Below are 16,808 nucleotides of genomic sequence, written 5' to 3'. Positions count from 1 at the left end.
GTACGTATTTATTAGTCCGATTTGGCCTTTAACGCTGTACATATATGTATTTTTTATGATTATGTATATATGTAAAGTACAGGACAAATTTCTATATGTAGAATAAAATGGGTAAGATTTTTTTCACTTATTTATGTGTATCTTAAAGAAGAAGAAGAATGTCCCAATTTTGTACAAGTTCGCACATGCAAAATAATTTCGGTGGCTTATTGTGGATGAAGTCCACGTGTATGAAAAATATCCACATTTCTACACAGTAAAATGTCCATGCTTTATTATTATGCTTTGTGAAGAAGGAGAATGTGCAAATTTGCTGCAAGTTAATTGTCATATTTTAATTATTTTAACTAGCTTTGCATTTGAGAAGAAGTTTGCTGAATGTAAATGAAAGCTTGAAATAAAATATTGTAAAAAGTAAAAGAGCAATATTTCAAAGTTACATATGCTCTAAAATTGATTATAGCATTTCAAACCTTTACAAAATTTTGCACATATTTCCAAGGAAAATTAGAGCACAAATTTGTATAAATTTGCTCAGATATATTAATACAAGACATCTCTTTCTTTATTGCGTAAAAGCTTGTAAAATTGTGGCACAAACGGTACGGATTTTACGAGTTATTACCAATGACTTTGTTAATTAGTTGATTAATATGCAAATTAATTAGTGTGTTTATCGTATGGTTGTGGTCGGGGATAAAATAAGTGAGAAAAATATGCATGCATTCGCACTATGCAAATAAATATGCATATTTTTGGCATGTATTCGAACTGTGTATGTAAATATGTATGCATATTTTGGGTAATTTGTATGGTTTTATGAGACAAAAGATGTACATGTAATTCGTTATAAACTTATAAAGTTTATAAAATATTGTAAATATGCAATTTTGAAATAGTTCATGTTTTTCTGGAGAAAGCAGAGGTGAAAGTATGTGAAAGTCGAGTCTCACCTTGCCCCCGGCCCGGCCGGGAACTGGAGTTGGGCGACTTTTGACATTTCTCACTGAAAAAGAGTTCGGTCCGTTTCCTGCTGGAGCTAATTTCCTCTCTCTCTCTCCTTATCCTTGACCTTATCTGCGAAGGGCTTATCTGTCCCGGTGTATTTAGTCCCCCCTTCCACCACCACCACCACCACGACTTCCACTACCTGTGAGGTACATACATGAAATAATAATCAGTTATTATTATTCAAATTTGTTTATAATTATATATCCACAACAAACAAATCGATTTTTTAAATGTAGGTCGAACTTGTTGAATTATAATTTAATCGATTTTGAATTGTTCTCGATTCAGATTTGAATTGGAAGGAAGGCGATTCATCGATAGGAGTGGAATAAATTTTGGTCAACTTTTCGTCACTTTTTTCTTCGTCACTTGTTTATCTTCTTGTCAGGTCATTCTTTTGAGGAGAGAATGAAGCTCGGAATTCCGGTAAGTTGTGTGTATTGAAATTTTGTCTTATCATAATATAACATGTTTGACCTTATCTGTGATTACGCAGTGGTTACGGAACGGGGGATTTTTTGAGTCGTTATGCGACTGGAAATCGACCCTGATCCCCCTGATCCTTCTCGGCGTGACGTTTGCGATTGCATCTTTCGGAACGTGGTCAACCTTCATTTCTCTCGGACTGCTCCCAGTGACGATAAACGTTGTAAAGAAACAGTGTGGGATTAAGAACTCGTCTTCTTTCTACTTCAAGTACACGCTGTATTCGATGATCATCTCCTTCTATGTGAGTGACCAGGGGGGGTGATGATAAGCAGAGGGCGGATATGTATTTAGCTTAAAAATTTTCATTTGATGACGACCGAGGGTTAAATCGTATGGGGGTGATCCGTAACTCGAGTAGAGTACAAAAATTACGAAAAATTTCCACATATTGCAACATATTTCTAGGTTTTTAGACATTAATACATACAATATTTCTGCTATTATTTGAAAAATGTTATATATTTTCAAAAATGTGTAATCTTTTACACATTCTTTTCTAAAATACGTATCTATTTTGTAAATATTTCAACGATTTGAGGCTTTGTTTTTGTTCTCAAAAAATTCAACTTGAAAAAAAAATCCAGAAGATTAATTCCAAAGATGCGAATTTAATGAAATTTCTTATTGTTTTGTACATATTTCGTAAATATTTTGAGATTTTTTCGTAAATATTAAGTGCACATTTCAGGGATTTTTTAAAATACATATCCGCCGTTGATTGTGATGTAGAGCATGCTTTTGGTTTTTACTATTGATCTGATCCTTTGTGCTGCAGGTCTTTGAAACGGTAACGCGCGGGATATTTGCCTCGATAACTCAGACGGAATACGCCTTCGCCCTAGCGATGGGGGGCTGCTGCATCTTCTGCATGTTTCTGACCCGCCACCTCTGCGCCTCGCTCCCCGAAGAGTTCAACGCCAAGTTTGGGACGCAGCCGAAAAAGCAATCCAGCATAATTTTGGACCCCGTCAAGAAAATGATGTATTACAGCTACGACTATTGCAGAAAGTGTAAACGATTCGTTTCCGGAAGAGTGAGTTGTTTAGTTAGTTAATTAATTACTTTAAAAAGGGGCGATTTAAATGTAAATTAATTTTAGGATCATCACTGCGTCTGGATAAATTGCTGTGTTGGTCGCGTGAACAAGTTGGCTTTCGTGGCGACGGTGGCGTTTGGAACGGCTTGGCTCGTGGTAACTGTGATGATGAACTTGACCTCGATTTGCTACCCGGTCTATCTTCTGAATGGAATTGGTTTCAATGATGGGACTTCCTCGACATCGAGATGGCTCCTGATTCCGACTAACTGTCCGGATGTGTATGGAAAGGGACAGTTCATGTGAGAAAGATGATATAATTAAAGAGTGTTTCGTGTATTGCGGGTTTGTTAGATTTTCCAAGAAATGCAAGAAATGCGGGGTGCAAGAAAGTGTGAGAAATGTTCGCCACGCGCCGTATGAAGTATTTACAGCGGCGGGGCGTCGTTTCTTACGCCGTGCATTTCGTGCAGGTCAAAATAGCTGCAAGAAACTACTTTCCTGCACGTGGTTGCTTGCATCCGAAAAACTGATAATAAATATATAACTACCACGTGACTAAGTAATTAATTGTTGATTACCTGATCAGGATTACTTTGGGCTATATCACATCAATTTACGGGATCGGAGTCGCCATTCTCCTCACGTTTGTGCTGATCCACCAAATTCGATTGATGATGATGGGCGTGAGTTACCTGGAGTATCGGTTCGGATCGTACAAGAAGACGCCGGTCGTCGACGGAGTGGAGCAGGAGGTCATTTACCACGATGTGAACGCCATTTACGACAAAAACCAGGATGATTGTGGCGTCGGAGGAGACGACGGGAGGGAAGATTTCTCCCACCGAAGACCCACCTTTCCACGATGGACGCCACCACCGGAAACGCCACTTCGAGGATGATAAACTAACTCTTCCTCTCTCTCACTATTTACCAGATAATTAATTGTTGTTGTTTATAAAAACTTACTACTCAAAATTCTTGTGAAGATAATTAATATTATGGAACGAAGCGAAGAGAAGAAAGGTGTCAAAATTAAGTAGGATTAGATGACGATTCACCAAAATGGTTAAAATCAACGCATTTTTAATGATTTCTCGGGTCTGGGAATTTATTTTAAAATTCTGAACGACAAATTTGTAGTCGGTGAGTTGATTAATGGAATTGCGTGGAGTTTTTTGAGCCAGTTTCGATAAGTTCCAAGGTTTCTGAAGGTTTCTTAAACTTGAGATCTCCTCCGCCAAAAAGTGTCAAAATCTGGACTGTATATTTTCAAAAAATTGGGAAGACCCTGCTCTACAAATTTGTCGTCCAGAATTTTGAAATAAATTCCCAGAGCCCATAAGAAATCATTAAAAATGTGCCGATTTTGACCATTTTGGTGATTCGTCATCCAGCCCCTCATTAATACCGCGGATCGAATAGAACGGCGTCAAAAATTACATAGGATTTTAGTATTATACGAAAAATTGTAGAATTTTAACCTCGTGTTTGTCATATAATCAACTATGTTATCAAGAATGTGCTGTGGATCTCAAATTTACCGTGAAACATGATAACAAATTGTTATCCTATAGGACTGAAAATATTGTAATCAAATCATTCAAATCCAAATTTTTTGTCATTAATTATTAATTAAGTTCATCTCTGCGCATAATTATTGTTTAAAAAAGCGATATAAATTTGTTAAAATATTTTAACCGTTACTTTTTTTTAACTATAACCAACCAACCAGAATTAACTGTGATGTAATCGAACAAATGTAATACATACGTATGTACTTATTTATAAGTGTAAGAAATATATAAAAAAAAGTTTGTAAATTTATTTTAGTTTGGGGGGTATTATTTGTGGGGAGGGGGAATCGCCCCCTGAAATGTGGATATCCATTAACGTCTCAGAAATGTTATTCCTTTATAAGTTTCTACATGTTTCAGGGGATTTATTAATCGTGATTAATTCATCGTGATTAATTCATCGTATCCTTATCGCAAATATGGGGGTGGGGGGAAGTTGGGGGGTTGGGAAGTAATCATATCATGTAATTAATGAAATATTCATGTAGTAATTATTCAACGGTGCTGTGCTGCTGTACTTCATGGTTGTTTCTCCAATGGAAGGATCAAGATCTGCAATATTATCTTATCGGGAATTTACTGGGGAAATTTATGTTTGAGGAATTTCCCAATATTTCTGAGAAATCGATTGGAATTTTGGAGAAAATCATTACACGGACAGTATTATTGTCGGGGGATAATTTGTGTTTAATAGCTACATGTCTTACTTATTATGGAAATGATCTCAATAAAAAAAGATAAGCGTTTAATTTGTTGATAAGGTGAGAAGAAGAATGAAGTGTATGAAAAACTTATTGGAGTTTTGGAACGGGTTTTTGCATGCTGAGCCGACTGCTGGGTTGATGGAGATGGTTTTTCTGATTGAGGAAAAAATCTACCGGGAGCCGGAATCAGTTGGACTGGGATCTCCTTTTTGATCTCTGTTTTTTTCAATTTGTTATTTAACGAAATAGTTAATTAATTAACTAATTAATTAATTAGTTTGTCGCGGTAAGTATTAAATCGGGATAGATTGGATTTACTATCTCGTATTTTTACGAAATCTTGAAATATTGAAGCAATTCATTCACGCAGACTTTGCGAATAAAAATTGTAAAATACGTAAATTCTGTAGAGTTACAAAGTTTTACAAAATTTTACTCATATTTCGAATGAAAATTAGCTTCCTGAATGTTCCTAAACTTGCAGAGATCAAGGGAATCTCTTTATTTTGTAAAATTTTGGTACAAAACGCACACATTTTACGAATTACAAATGACTGCGTGAATTGAATTCAATATTCAATCGTTCTTTTGTGCCTGTTTACTTATCAAAGTTTTATTCTGCTCTGATAGGTCATTATCAAGAAGGATGAGCAGCACCACCCCCACTGCCGCTGCGATGAAGGAGGACGAACAAGAGTCGTTTGTTGTTGTTCGTCGAAATAAGAAGAAGGGGAAGGCCGCCGATGAGCAGGCACCTCCGCGCCTCGCTGGGCTGCCCTTCTCCACTTTCTCGCAAGCCCTTCGCGACCAATTTTCAACCCTACAGGAGCCTCCAGTACGGGCTAAGTCATCATCGCCAACACCTCCCGCCACCCAGACGGACGTGATTGTCGAAAGGTACAAGAATTTAGAAAAACTACTTCGCGAAGCTCGAGAATCGGGCGATCTTTCACGTCTCTTTCGAAACAAGTTGGTCGTCGATCCCACGTTGCATAAGGTGAGGCAATAAATAGGTCAAAAATGTGGGTGTCGGATGAAATAATGGTAGTGTTATCAAAATGCCGGTGTCGGTGTCCGTGCCTTATCGGTTGTCGGTCCGGTCTGGTCCTATTTTAAGAACATTAAAGTACGGTGTTTTTCTTTGCAGGAATCTGAACCAAGTGATGGCGACAGGGTGGCGTATTCCCTCCGGTTGGCGACGAAACAGCAAATTTGGGACAGGATGTCCAGTGATCTCTTAACCCAAGAAGAGATTATGGTGGGAATAATTTGTCAATAATTGATAGTTTTTAAGTGGTTATTCCTAACTTGCGCCAATGTTGTAACATTAATGGCGCAAGGTTATGAAGAAGTAAAGTATTTATAAATGCAGTTTAAGGATGAATTATTTATTGGTTTACAGGAATTCTATGGTATTTTGGAAAAATGGGCGGATAAGACGCCGAAGCCGTTGAATACGAAATGGTTTCGCTGGGTGGAACGCGGCCTGAGGGACAGAGGGGTCCTCGTCTACGAAAAGTATATTGACTACGTGAGCTTTACCAAGGCAAAGGAGGAGATGCACCCAAAAATCAGGTGAAAACAGGATTTACGTAGGATTTGAGGATTCATCATCAAAATCTGCACATTTTTAATATAATTTCTCCCCTCTGGGAATTTATTTTAAAATTCTGAACCGCAAGTTTGTAGTCAGTGAGTTGATTAATGAAATGGAGCTGGATTTTTAAGCGGGTTTCGATGAGTGCCTATTTTTCTGAAGGCTTCTTAAACTTGAGATCTCTACCTTCAAAATCCGGAGTGTTTTAAAAAAATTGGGAACGACCTGCTCTACGAATTGGTCGTCCAGAATTTTAAAATAAATTCCCGAAGGCGAGAAATGTGGAGATTTTGACGGTTTTGGCCATGAAACATCGAGTCTAACGTTACCGAAACGAGGGGAGAGGTAGTTGTAATTGTGTAATTAATTTGTATTTAAATACGTACAGGGAATGGCTGACCACGACCAAGTTTATGAGTCTGATGAGTGAGTCAGATGATAAGATATTTCGTCGCTTGCCGATCATCCATCTCTTCAATTATGTGATGAAGAGGGTCTGGTTGATTCAGACGAGGCTGGGGTTCATTAACTATGACCTCGACTGTCAAGGGTACCTGACCGAAGAGGTGAGTGAGGGAGGGAGGCAAGAAAGAGTTTGCTGTTGAATGTGTATGACTTCTAATTAAGCCACGGTTTTGTTATAATTTGTAGTGGATGGAGTCCTACATCCGTGAACTGCTCCCTACGCTTCAGCAACTCGAGGGGATGGAATCTGCTCTGGAACCGTTCTATTTGTGCGCCGCAAGTCGAAAGTTTTTTTTCTTCCTGGATCCCAGACATATTGGAAAGGTGCAAATTGTAGCCATCATGTCGAGCATGTTGCTCGATGAGATCTTGGAGGTGAGTTGTTCATGATGAAAGTTTAACTTGACATGAAAGGGTGGACAAAATACAGAAAGTTGAGTTTTTGTTCTTCCCAGGGTTTAGATTTCCAATGCTGTTGCATCCACAAAGGAATGAGAATCTGCATGGAGAAGAGAACAGGCCTACAAAAATACATGTTTTGTGAAGAAATAGCTTTTTATCGCTGGAAAAATGCATTGTTTTCACGATTTGTGAAAAATGAAGTATTTTGACAGCGATGAAAAGCTGAATTCATGTATTTTCGTAAGACGGTTGTCTTCCTCATGCAGATTTCCGTCTATTTTTGGGTGTAACAACCCTAGAAATTCAAGCCCTGGGAAGAACAAAGCTCAAAATACCGCATTTGTACAAGTATTTTGCCTAAATTTGAATTGAAATGTACTTACATAACTTTACTAATTGACCTTTGTTTAGTTGCGGGATTCCGTTGTTCGGGACACTAACTGGTTCGGACTTTATAGCCTGCTCCGTGTGTACAAGCACTACGTTTTACTAGACACGGATGCCAATGGGATGTTGAGTCAGGAAGAGTTTCTTAAGTGAGGAGAATAATAAAAGTATTCATTACGAGTTCGCATCGTTAAAAAGAACAATTCTGAATTTCTGACAAACATTTCTGAAAAAACATTTGGAAATGTGCAAGTTCGCAAGCTCGCAAAAAAATTTGGCTTAGAAATGCGTTTGCGAACTTGCACATCTCTAATGGCTAGGATTAGTTTGTACAATGTTTTCCAAAATTATGTTGCGATGCGGACATGCGAATTCGTAGTGAATATTATGTGAAAATGTATGCATGTTAAACGTGTGCTTATCTTATCCTTATCGTCTAGGTTCAATTATTCCTCTTGTGGGGCATCGATATATCTCACGGAAGCCTTTGCGGATGCCTTATTCTCGGAGAAGATGACATACCACGGTGAAATGGATTTTAGAGCCTATATCGACTTTGTGCTCGCGATGGAGAACAAGAGCGAGGAGCAGGCGATCAGTTACTTCGTCAAAGTTTTAGATATTCATGGGAAGGGATACCTCAATTCGGGGGATCTGCACTACTTCTATAAGGTGAGGAGAGAGATATGCAACTGTCAATTTTTTAAAAAATTATGAATAACCCAACTTTTTTATGTAGGACGTTTACAAAATTTTGTCCGAGTCGAACCCAGAAGCTCCAAAATTTGACGATATCAAGGATGAGATATTCGATATGGTGAAGCCAGTGAATCCGTTCCGGATAACGGCGGCGGATTTATTCAAGTGGTGAGTTTAGTAGTAGTCAGGGCTTACTTATGTATAGGCTTACCGTCATGGTTGTCTTTCTATGTATCGATTACCAGGGTTAACAATATATGAGGTACAAGACACACAATATATTTTGGATCTTGTATCTTGTGTAGAGCTCAGTATTTGTATTTAGTATCTTGTATCTTAGGGTTTCGTTCAAAGTATTGTATGTCTTGAATTTTCTTGTATCTTGTATCTTTGAAAAAAAGTATCTTGACCAACTCTGTTGATTATATACGCTTATCCAATCGACTTGAAATTTTGGACATGCGTAGAATATGCAAAATTATTAAGAATCAAGTTCGAAGATGAGCAAAATTTGTGCAAAAGTTATTACCGACAACCTGACTCGGGCTGAATAAAGCTGCACTGACAATGAGTGAGGGTTGTTTTATAGGTGTGGGTATGGATGGAGGGACTAATTTGCATATTACTATGTTTCAGTGGCAAAGGTGATCTCGTTATTGGCATGCTTATCGACGCCAAGAGCTTAGACGACTATGAAAACCGAGAGTTTGTCGTGAATCCGCAGTAGTTAATTTGTCAAGACTCCGAAAATACTCGAAGAAAATCTTTAACCAATTATGAAAAAAGTACAAAATAATTCCGTCCCTACATCAAACTGTGTTCGTCCGACTTAATTAATTGCTTTAATTAATCCAAAAACTTGCCTTACAAATAATGTTGTCGTCACATTCAGTTCATAGGTGGACTTTTTTTTTACTAGATATTTCAAAATTCATGTGTTTTTATACTATGTTTTAATAATTACGTAACTGTTTTAAGTGTTGTTGTTCTGATTAATGCAACAAAAACCAGGTGATTAAATAGAATTAAATAATGTCAAATATTGTGATTGCTGCTTACAACGATATGTAAATTACATATTTGTAATTTTAAACTCTGTGAATGAAAAGATTTAAATAAAAACAACAAAACAAAATGTTGTACAAAGTAAAATAATATTTGTCAAATATTTACTGCTTAAAAAATAGCGTAAAAATGGGGACGAAATTGCCGTCTTAAACCCAAAAAAAATGTGTAAAATCTCGCAATCAAAGTAAAAATCATAATATTATAATTAAATAGTAATTGATGAAATATTCCTGAACGTAATTAATTAATTGGGGTTAAAACACTCTCCTATTAACGGGTTTTCGCTTATTCCTTCTGAATTCGAGGGCTTCCTGCGCCTTGAGAAGGTCGAGGTTGACGGCTTGCAAATCCATGACCACGACTCGGAGCGTGGCGTCATTCTCCATGAGATGGTTTAATTTCCGGATGTGACGAAAGGCCTGAGGAGAAGGAGGGGAAACATATGTCAGTTAAATAATTATAGTCATGTCAGTTAAATAATTTGAGGCATTTAATTAGTGTTTCGGGTGCAAGTAAGACCACCACTTGGGAGAAATAAGGGCAGTAAAGTCGTTTCTTGCAGGGGATTATTTTGACCTGGGAGAAATGCAAGGCGCAAGAAACGACGCCCGCCACGGTAAATACGGCATACGGCGCGCGGCTGGATGGCGCATATTTCTCCCACTTTCTCCCAGTTTCTTGCACCTCGCATTTCACACATTTCTTGCTTTCCAGTGCAAAAAATTTAGCAAACCCGCAAGAAAAGAAACTATACAAAATTAGATGATAACAAACCTCTGCAAACATCTTCGTTGGCGAAGGTGGGGGCGATTTATCCCCGGCCGACACAAGAGTGACGGAACCCGTGTCATCGTGCAGATTAAAGGGGGGCAGGTAATGACCCTCTCCTTGCATCACGTCGTCGTCCCCCTCCTCCTCCTCCTCCAACTTGATGATGTTGATAGTACTGCTGCTGGACTTCCTCCTGTTCTTGGAGGAAGTCCATTCCCTCGAGTCTCGCATCCTCGAGGCCGGACGGGTCGAGGGTGCGGGCGATAAGCAGTTGTAATCTGGAGCGTTGAACATGGACGCCAATGGGGGCGAGGCGGGCGGGGGTTGTGGTAACCAGATTGGACTGGATCCTGACGACGACGGGGGGAAGGAGGAGGTTCCGGATGAGGTGTAGGTTACTTCGTATTCTTGCATTTCGAGGAGTGATGAGGGGGGATTAAGTGGGGGGAAGTTGAGGTTGAGATTGAGGAGGAAATGATAACTGTGACCGAGGTGGACGAAAAGTTGGGAGAGAATGAAGGCAAGAAGTTTTGTGGCAGGAATAAAGAGAGATTTTATAGCTGTGAGGTTCATTGCTACCTTATCTTTGGGTATGGTTTATGTTAATTAAGATGGTTTGGATGAGGAGGTTAATTAGCATTGCATTTAATTATGTATGTAAATACGCTAAGGGAGAAAAGAGAACGACGTTAAACGCATGCAGTCTGACGATAGGAATTTGTATTGTGAGAAAACGGAAATGATAACAAACAACCTTTTTTAAATAAGCTTATTAGTTCTCCAATATTTTGATAACATGGCTTCGATTATCTGAATATCAGTTATTCTCCAATCAAAAGAAGCTAAATCGTTGTGATGAAAATGAGATTTTATGAGATCCATCCATTTTATACGATTTTTGTTATTGAATTCTGAACCAATGTAAAAAACAAATTTGAATTTTGGATAAGGAGAAATAATCAGATTTGATTTGATTTCTTGTTACAAATTTTGGAATGCGAATTATTGATGCTATGCAAATGAGGTATAGATTGTTCTTTTGTATGAATTTGGAAGAACGGTATGATGCTTATGCTTATGTATTTGCGTGCAAACTTTGTAATATTGGAATGAATCTCACAAATGACAAATGCTCCGTGTGCGTTTTTCGTAGGATTTGTGTTTGAAGTCAAAAGTTGCAAATCCAGGCAGGCACGAAAGTTATTTGCAATTTGGCCAATTAGAATAATTAATTAGATAATTTGTTTAAACGATCGTTAACTTCGTCAAGTCTGGTTAGTAGGACAGCTTTAAATTCAAAATTTAAGTTAAATTGGGTATCAACTTATTTGGTTAAATGTGCTGAAAGAAAGTAGATTTATCTTATTTTTCCTGCTAAATTAATTAAATTGTAATAATTTAACGGAATAATTAATTGGAGATCAGTAAGTTATAGTTTGTCTAACTGCTGAGGAATTTGAAATTATGCTCATTATCGTCCTCCTCCGGTTCTTCAGGGTCACAATAATTGGAGGTCTATATTTAAATTTTAATTAAGTTATAGTTCGTCTACCGACGTTTTAATTGACAATTAAAAAAATGGCGTCTTCTTCCGGTCCGACCAATTCACTTCCTCGTTTTCGAAATTTGAGCGAATGTATGGATTATGACGCCGAACTGGCGGAATTGCACGAGCAACGTCAACGTGAATTGAGCCGAACAGCGGCACACATGTTAATCACCCCCCACACCGATAAGCCAAGACTGCTCGCGCTGCACGAAGAATACGTGCGACTCGGTGGTCCTCAAGGTTATCGCGATAGTGACGAGGACACCGAGGACGCCTCGGAGGATGGCGACATTCGCGATGTGCGAAATCCATTTTTCACCGGGGGAAATAACAACAACGTTCCGGGGGGATCAACGTCGGCTGGTTTGCTGCAACCTTACTCGCACGGAATGGGGGGAGGAGGAGGGATGGGGGACAGTGGGGGTGGTGTGGTTGCAGAAGTGGATGAAAATCAGAGGAAATTGAAGGAAGAGTGAGTAATAATTAATGTAGGAGTCGATGACTTATCAGCATATTTTTAATCATTTATCGAATCTGGGAACTTATTTTAAAATTCTGAACGACAAATTTGTAGTCAGTGATGGAATGGCGATGAGTTTTTGAGCCAGTTTCGATGAGTTTCAATTTTTCTGAAGGCTTCTTCAACTTGAGATCTCTTCTTTCAAAAAGTGTCAAAATCTGGACTGTATATTTCAAGAAAATTGGGAACTCCCTGCTCTACAAATTTGTTGTTCAGAATTTTAAAATAAATTCCCAGAGCGGAGAAGAAATGATTAAAAATGTGCTAATTTTGACGATTTTGGTGATTACCTAATAAAATTGTTTCTCCTGACAGGGCCTACTTTGATAAGCTGAACTTGATTAAGGGTCAACTTGAAGAGTTGGAAGCGCTCGACCACCCCGACTACATTCAAGGCTTGGAGAAATTGAGGAGGGAATGTGACAAAAGGTTTGTTGGTAAAAAAAGTTAACATGCAGTTAAAAATGAAGTATTATTTATCCTTGTCATCTGCAGGATGGAGATGAACACTGCTTCCACCGAGTATGACATGATGTGCATCGAGAGAGACTTTTCCGCAGAGCAGAAGCTTATCGGGAGAGAGTTTGAGGACAAAAAGATCGAACTCAGAGAGAGTTTGATTAGTGAATTGGAAGAAAAGAAGAAGCAAATTGAGATGGAACGGTAATTAAGGAAGGATTTGATGACTTATCGTCAAAATCAGCACATTTTCAATCATTTCTCGGCTCTGGGAATTTACTTTAAAATTCTGAACGACAAATTTATATAGCAAGGAGTTGCCAATTTTGAAAATGCATACTCTAGATTTTGACACTTTTTGAAGGAGGAGATTTCAAGGTTAAGAAGCCTTCAGAAATATTGGAATTCATCGAAACTGGCTTCAAAAACTCGACGACATTCCATTAATCAACTCACGGACTACAAATTTGTCGCCCAGAATTTTAAAATAAGTTCCCAGAGCGGAGAAATTATCAAAAATGCGCTGATTTTGGCGAGTCATGAAGTCGTGCATTAAGAAATGTAGTTAATTTTATAGATAAATACTTCATCAATTAATGATTACTATTACTACGCAGTTACTCCTTCGAGCTGACATCCGACCCTACCGAAGTCAAGCCGATAAACACCCGGAAACTGCGCCGCCGTCCAAATGACCCCGCTCCACAACCGGAGCGGAGGAAAAAAGTGCCCCAATTTCAGGTCACGTTCCTCCTCGATGAACCCGAAGTTGACGACGACTTGAAATCGATCCGATGCCATCTGCAGGGCGGGGGCGGTGGTGGAGGAGGCAGCGGTCGTGGCGGAGGTGCTACGTCCGGAAAGGGGAAAAAGTCTGACGGTTATAACAGAAAAGGTGGAAATTATTTATGTTGACAAGTTAATAATTACTTAATCATTGATAATTATTGCAACGTACATGTTAGTTTCTCGAAATAATTTAGCGGCCGCAATAGAAACGGATTACTCGGCGGAAGGATCTCATTCTGATTCGAGGATTGAGGATGGGAAACTGTTTTATGAGAAGCGATGGTATGTTTTTATGCAACTTCATCCCCCCACCTTTAATCCCCGAAGACACAGTTCATCCCTGCCACCCGACTTATCATGATAGCTAAAACCACATCAATATTTCATTCCTTGCGGGGTTGCTGCATTTTTTTGCACGGCAAAGCAAGAAATGGGAGGTGCAAGAAAGCGGGAGAAATATGCGCTATATGCCGTATTTACCGCGGCGCGGCGTAGTTTCTTGCGCCTTGCATTTCTCCCAGGTCAAAATATTTAGCTGAAAACCCCACTTTCTTGCCGTTATTTCTAGCAAGTGGTTACTTGCACCAGAAACAATGTATTTATGATAAGTGTTATATTAGGCCGGGATAAGTGATGTATCTTATCTTATCTATGATTAGTATGCCTATTTTTTATAATTGATATCATTCCATTTCATAGGTTCCACCGTGGTCAACCCGTCTTCGTCGAGGGTCAAGGAGTGTCCAAGGTTGGGGGCGTTATTTGCAGCATCAGTCAGGACTTGGTATGTACTTATTTGCATTTGAATACAGATACTAATTTGCATAAGAGTGCAGAACTAATTTGAATTTAAATGCAGGTCTGGGTGCGTAAAGTTAACGACCAAACGAAAATCCGGGTTCCGATTTCATCCCTGCAAAAGGGGAAGCTCTTTATTAAACGGAGAGCAAACTAACTCCATATTTTTGATGTATTTGTACTTCGTATTTTTTGTACTCTTTGTATTTCTAATTACTCCGAATTTTGTTATTAATGAATACTTAGCAAGATAAGTAATTATCGAGATAATTATTATATTAATTATAATTATTCTCTATTTATTAGCTCTAGCCAGATTTGTCTTACACTTTTGATTCATTCAAATTAATTGACGAAAAGATCGACACATGTTTTGTACTTACATAAACAAATATATCTGTATTTAGGCATTGTATAAACTTTATAAAAAATCGGATGTATAAGAAAGAAATACAAACTGGAAAAATTGTTCATGAGATTATGACGTTTAAACAAGTGTTTAATTACTGTGTTCATGATAAAATTAATGTGAATATTTAAAAAGATTTGTCATCACTCATGAACAAGGTAATTGTATCCCGTTATATTTGTCATCTTATTCCAAGAAGTCGGATTTGGTTTGAGAAGAGTGAACTTTACGAATGGAGGTAGACCAGCGTATGCGATCCGATTTTGAGCAAAATAGCGTCAATCGATGACAAATTTGATTAGTATGAAATTTGCGAAAGACACGATCTCCCAATGGGCACGTTTGGCAGAGAGATTTGCATCCGAAGAGGAGAAAACGCGCAGTAAATGAGGAAAGTGTAAAATTTGTCGACTTTACGGTGCATTGTCTCCTCTTGGGATGCAAATATCTATGCCAAACGTGCCCATTGGGAGATCGTGTCTTTTACAAATTTCATACTAATTAAATTTGTCATCAATTGACACTAATTTACTCAAAATCGGATCGCATACGCTGGTCCACCTCCATTCTTAGTGTCAACCTTATGTAGATTATGATATAACTAAGCTTTTGTAAAGTTCGTTCATGATTCTGAATTACAAACAATGTTGAGCTTCATTATGAGCTTCATGATAGGATTTGGTAGGATTTCGTGAGAGTGGAACGAATTGTGCTCGGTATGCTCATTAAAAGTGCGATTAGACAGAAATATGAAACCATAACATAAAATCTTTCTAAAACAAGATTCTTACTTTTGATTACTTGGCATGAAATGTTTTATGTTATCGCATTTTCTCACATTTTTATGAGTCTGGTCTGCATGGGATTTCATGATAACGGATGTAATGCAATGTTCCCAAATCGTATGTCTTACCTATTTAAGAACAATGTCTCCAGGAGAGGCTTATCATTCGTGCTTGTCAATCAAATCGTGAAACAACTTAACGTCAAAACTAAATACAAATGAAGGTTAACAGGAGTGAAAAGGTGGCAGAGCTGCCCAAAATTATGCAAACTTTAAGGCGGCTGTCGACCCAAAGGGGGCCGAGGCCCGGCGGGGCTGCCCCGAGGTCAAGGCAGGAACTCCTGCACAATCTGAATATACTGGTAAGCTAACTTATCTTTATATATTTCGCAATTTTTTTCGCAAATTAGTTACCAATCTAGTAAATTTTAGCAATTTTATAAGGTATTTGTCAATTTTTATAAATAATTTTAAATAATTTTAGAAAATTTGAAGAAATTGGGAAAGAATTTGTAATGAAATTTTTTTCATGCAAGTTAGTTTCACGAATTTCTCAAATTTTTAGTTGCAAAATTAGTTGTAACAATTTTCCAATTTTTTCTAAATAATTTATACGTTTAAACAAATTTACAATTAATTTACATAGCAAATTAGCAAGAAACTTTGCTTAATTTTCTTTTGGTTTATCTTTTTTTACAAATTATTTTTCAGTTTTTCATGAATTTTTGTTCTTTTTTCTCTTTTAGGAAGCCAAGCTGAAGGAGAAGGGGCAGAGCCTTCCAGCCTGGGTGGTGGCCTACAAGAAGGGCCACACCCTTCAGGCCGCGACCCTGCTTCACCTGGAGTATGACTGGGAGGTCCAGGTGAAGGATGAGCCTAAAGAGGAAAAGATGGAGTGGTAAGTGAGCAAATTTGCATAATTTATTTAAAATTGCTTGATAAGTAGTATGCTAACAAAAAGTTTAGTTAAGTTCAATTAAATATTTCAAATACTATCTGCCATCTTTCAAAATATTCGTAGAAAACAAATTTTGAATTTTTTATTAAAATTATTTTTTTATTAAAATCAAACGAAATTTATGAAAGTTATTAAAATTTATTAAAATTTTGTTTTGTTTTGTTTTACAGAATTCATCCTGCCGTCAATGGATGTTTCATTTCAGTTTCAATTTGAAATAAATATGAAAAAATTTTAAACTGAATTATTTTTTCGTGTTTGGTTTTCTTGGATTTTAATCATAATTTTTTACAAGTCCATTGGCTGCATTTTCATAATTTCATAAAAAAACTTGCA

General features: G+C 37.8%; 4 protein-coding genes across 7 annotated transcripts; 3 read left to right on the top strand and 1 right to left on the bottom strand.

Annotated features, from left to right (window-relative positions):
* Positions 1 to 975: 975 nt before the first annotated feature.
* Positions 976 to 4,862, top strand: LOC110861795 (probable palmitoyltransferase ZDHHC11). Of its 2 annotated transcripts, XR_002549089.2 has the most exons (7): positions 976 to 1,157; positions 1,300 to 1,437; positions 1,508 to 1,741; positions 2,276 to 2,533; positions 2,600 to 2,838; positions 3,126 to 3,562; positions 3,962 to 4,862. XR_002549089.2 is itself a non-coding variant. In XM_022110925.2 (6 exons), the coding sequence occupies exons 2-6, from the start codon at positions 1,420 to 1,422 to the stop codon at positions 3,436 to 3,438; spliced, it is 1,062 nt and encodes a 353-aa protein (XP_021966617.1). In that variant the 5' UTR covers positions 976 to 1,157; positions 1,300 to 1,419; the 3' UTR covers positions 3,439 to 3,723. The 2 variants fall into 2 exon arrangements, 1 of the variants encoding a protein (XP_021966617.1); XM_022110925.2 differs by lacking the exon at positions 3,962 to 4,862 and having other exon boundaries at positions 3,126 to 3,723.
* A 101-nt stretch (positions 4,863 to 4,963) lies between these two features.
* On the top strand, positions 4,964 to 9,304 carry LOC110861813 (serine/threonine-protein phosphatase 2A regulatory subunit B'' subunit gamma). 2 transcript variants are annotated; one of them, XM_022110954.2, is made up of 10 exons: positions 4,964 to 5,103; positions 5,448 to 5,814; positions 5,965 to 6,075; positions 6,220 to 6,392; positions 6,803 to 6,980; positions 7,066 to 7,254; positions 7,693 to 7,817; positions 8,109 to 8,340; positions 8,408 to 8,535; positions 9,004 to 9,304. In XM_022110954.2, the coding sequence occupies exons 2-10, from the start codon at positions 5,464 to 5,466 to the stop codon at positions 9,092 to 9,094; spliced, it is 1,578 nt and encodes a 525-aa protein (XP_021966646.1). In that variant the 5' UTR covers positions 4,964 to 5,103; positions 5,448 to 5,463; the 3' UTR covers positions 9,095 to 9,304. The 2 variants fall into 2 exon arrangements, with proteins under 2 accessions (XP_021966646.1, XP_035700868.1); XM_035844975.1 differs by lacking the exon at positions 4,964 to 5,103 and having other exon boundaries at positions 5,574 to 5,714.
* Positions 9,185 to 10,794, bottom strand: LOC110861814. Its single transcript, XM_022110955.2, has 2 exons — positions 10,210 to 10,794; positions 9,185 to 9,854 (listed from the first exon to the last, which is right to left on the bottom strand). The coding sequence occupies exons 1-2, from the start codon at positions 10,777 to 10,779 to the stop codon at positions 9,690 to 9,692; spliced, it is 735 nt and encodes a 244-aa protein (XP_021966647.2). The 5' UTR covers positions 10,780 to 10,794; the 3' UTR covers positions 9,185 to 9,689.
* A 556-nt stretch (positions 10,795 to 11,350) lies between these two features.
* LOC110861799 (sin3 histone deacetylase corepressor complex component SDS3) lies at positions 11,351 to 14,813 on the top strand. 2 transcript variants are annotated; one of them, XM_022110933.2, is made up of 7 exons: positions 11,351 to 12,227; positions 12,591 to 12,704; positions 12,771 to 12,938; positions 13,352 to 13,629; positions 13,718 to 13,805; positions 14,223 to 14,307; positions 14,383 to 14,813. In XM_022110933.2, exons 1-7 carry the CDS (start codon positions 11,785 to 11,787, stop codon positions 14,476 to 14,478), a joined length of 1,272 nt encoding a protein of 423 aa, XP_021966625.1. In that variant the 5' UTR covers positions 11,351 to 11,784; the 3' UTR covers positions 14,479 to 14,813. The 2 variants fall into 2 exon arrangements, with proteins under 2 accessions (XP_021966625.1, XP_021966624.1); XM_022110932.2 differs by having other exon boundaries at positions 13,700 to 13,805.
* The last annotated feature ends 1,995 nt before the right edge of the window (positions 14,814 to 16,808 follow it).

The sequence above is a fragment of the Folsomia candida genome, unplaced genomic scaffold (assembly GCF_002217175.1).
Source record: "Folsomia candida strain VU population unplaced genomic scaffold, ASM221717v1 Fcan01_Sc045, whole genome shotgun sequence".
NCBI classification, from domain to species: Eukaryota; Metazoa; Arthropoda; class Collembola; order Entomobryomorpha; family Isotomidae; genus Folsomia; species Folsomia candida.
The sequence above is the reverse complement of the archived record's forward strand: the minus strand, read 5'-3'. Positions and strand labels throughout refer to the sequence as shown.

What these genes read in the sequence shown, in the direction of transcription:
- LOC110861814 (XM_022110955.2), bottom strand. Translation starts at nt 10,779, where the DNA reads ATGAACCTCACAGCTATAAAATCTCTCTTTATTCCTGCCACAAAACTT. An exon ending in CAACGAAGATGTTTGCAGAG is followed by an intron (nt 9,855 to 10,209) that starts GTTTGTTATCAT and finishes CCTTCTCCTCAG; the next exon opens with GCCTTTCGTCACATCCGGAA.
- LOC110861813 (XM_022110954.2), top strand. Translation starts at nt 5,464, where the DNA reads ATGAGCAGCACCACCCCCACTGCCGCTGCGATGAAGGAGGACGAACAA. An exon ending in TAACCCAAGAAGAGATTATG is followed by an intron (nt 6,076 to 6,219) that starts GTGGGAATAATT and finishes ATTGGTTTACAG; the next exon opens with GAATTCTATGGTATTTTGGA. An exon ending in ATCTGCACTACTTCTATAAG is followed by an intron (nt 8,341 to 8,407) that starts GTGAGGAGAGAG and finishes TTTTTTATGTAG; the next exon opens with GACGTTTACAAAATTTTGTC.
- LOC110861799 (XM_022110932.2), top strand. Translation starts at nt 11,785, where the DNA reads ATGGCGTCTTCTTCCGGTCCGACCAATTCACTTCCTCGTTTTCGAAAT. An exon ending in AAGCAAATTGAGATGGAACG is followed by an intron (nt 12,939 to 13,351) that starts GTAATTAAGGAA and finishes ATTACTACGCAG; the next exon opens with TTACTCCTTCGAGCTGACAT. An exon ending in CTGTTTTATGAGAAGCGATG is followed by an intron (nt 13,806 to 14,222) that starts GTATGTTTTTAT and finishes TCCATTTCATAG; the next exon opens with GTTCCACCGTGGTCAACCCG.
- LOC110861795 (XM_022110925.2), top strand. An exon ending in CGATGATCATCTCCTTCTAT is followed by an intron (nt 1,742 to 2,275) that starts GTGAGTGACCAG and finishes TTTGTGCTGCAG; the next exon opens with GTCTTTGAAACGGTAACGCG. An exon ending in TATGGAAAGGGACAGTTCAT is followed by an intron (nt 2,839 to 3,125) that starts GTGAGAAAGATG and finishes TTACCTGATCAG; the next exon opens with GATTACTTTGGGCTATATCA.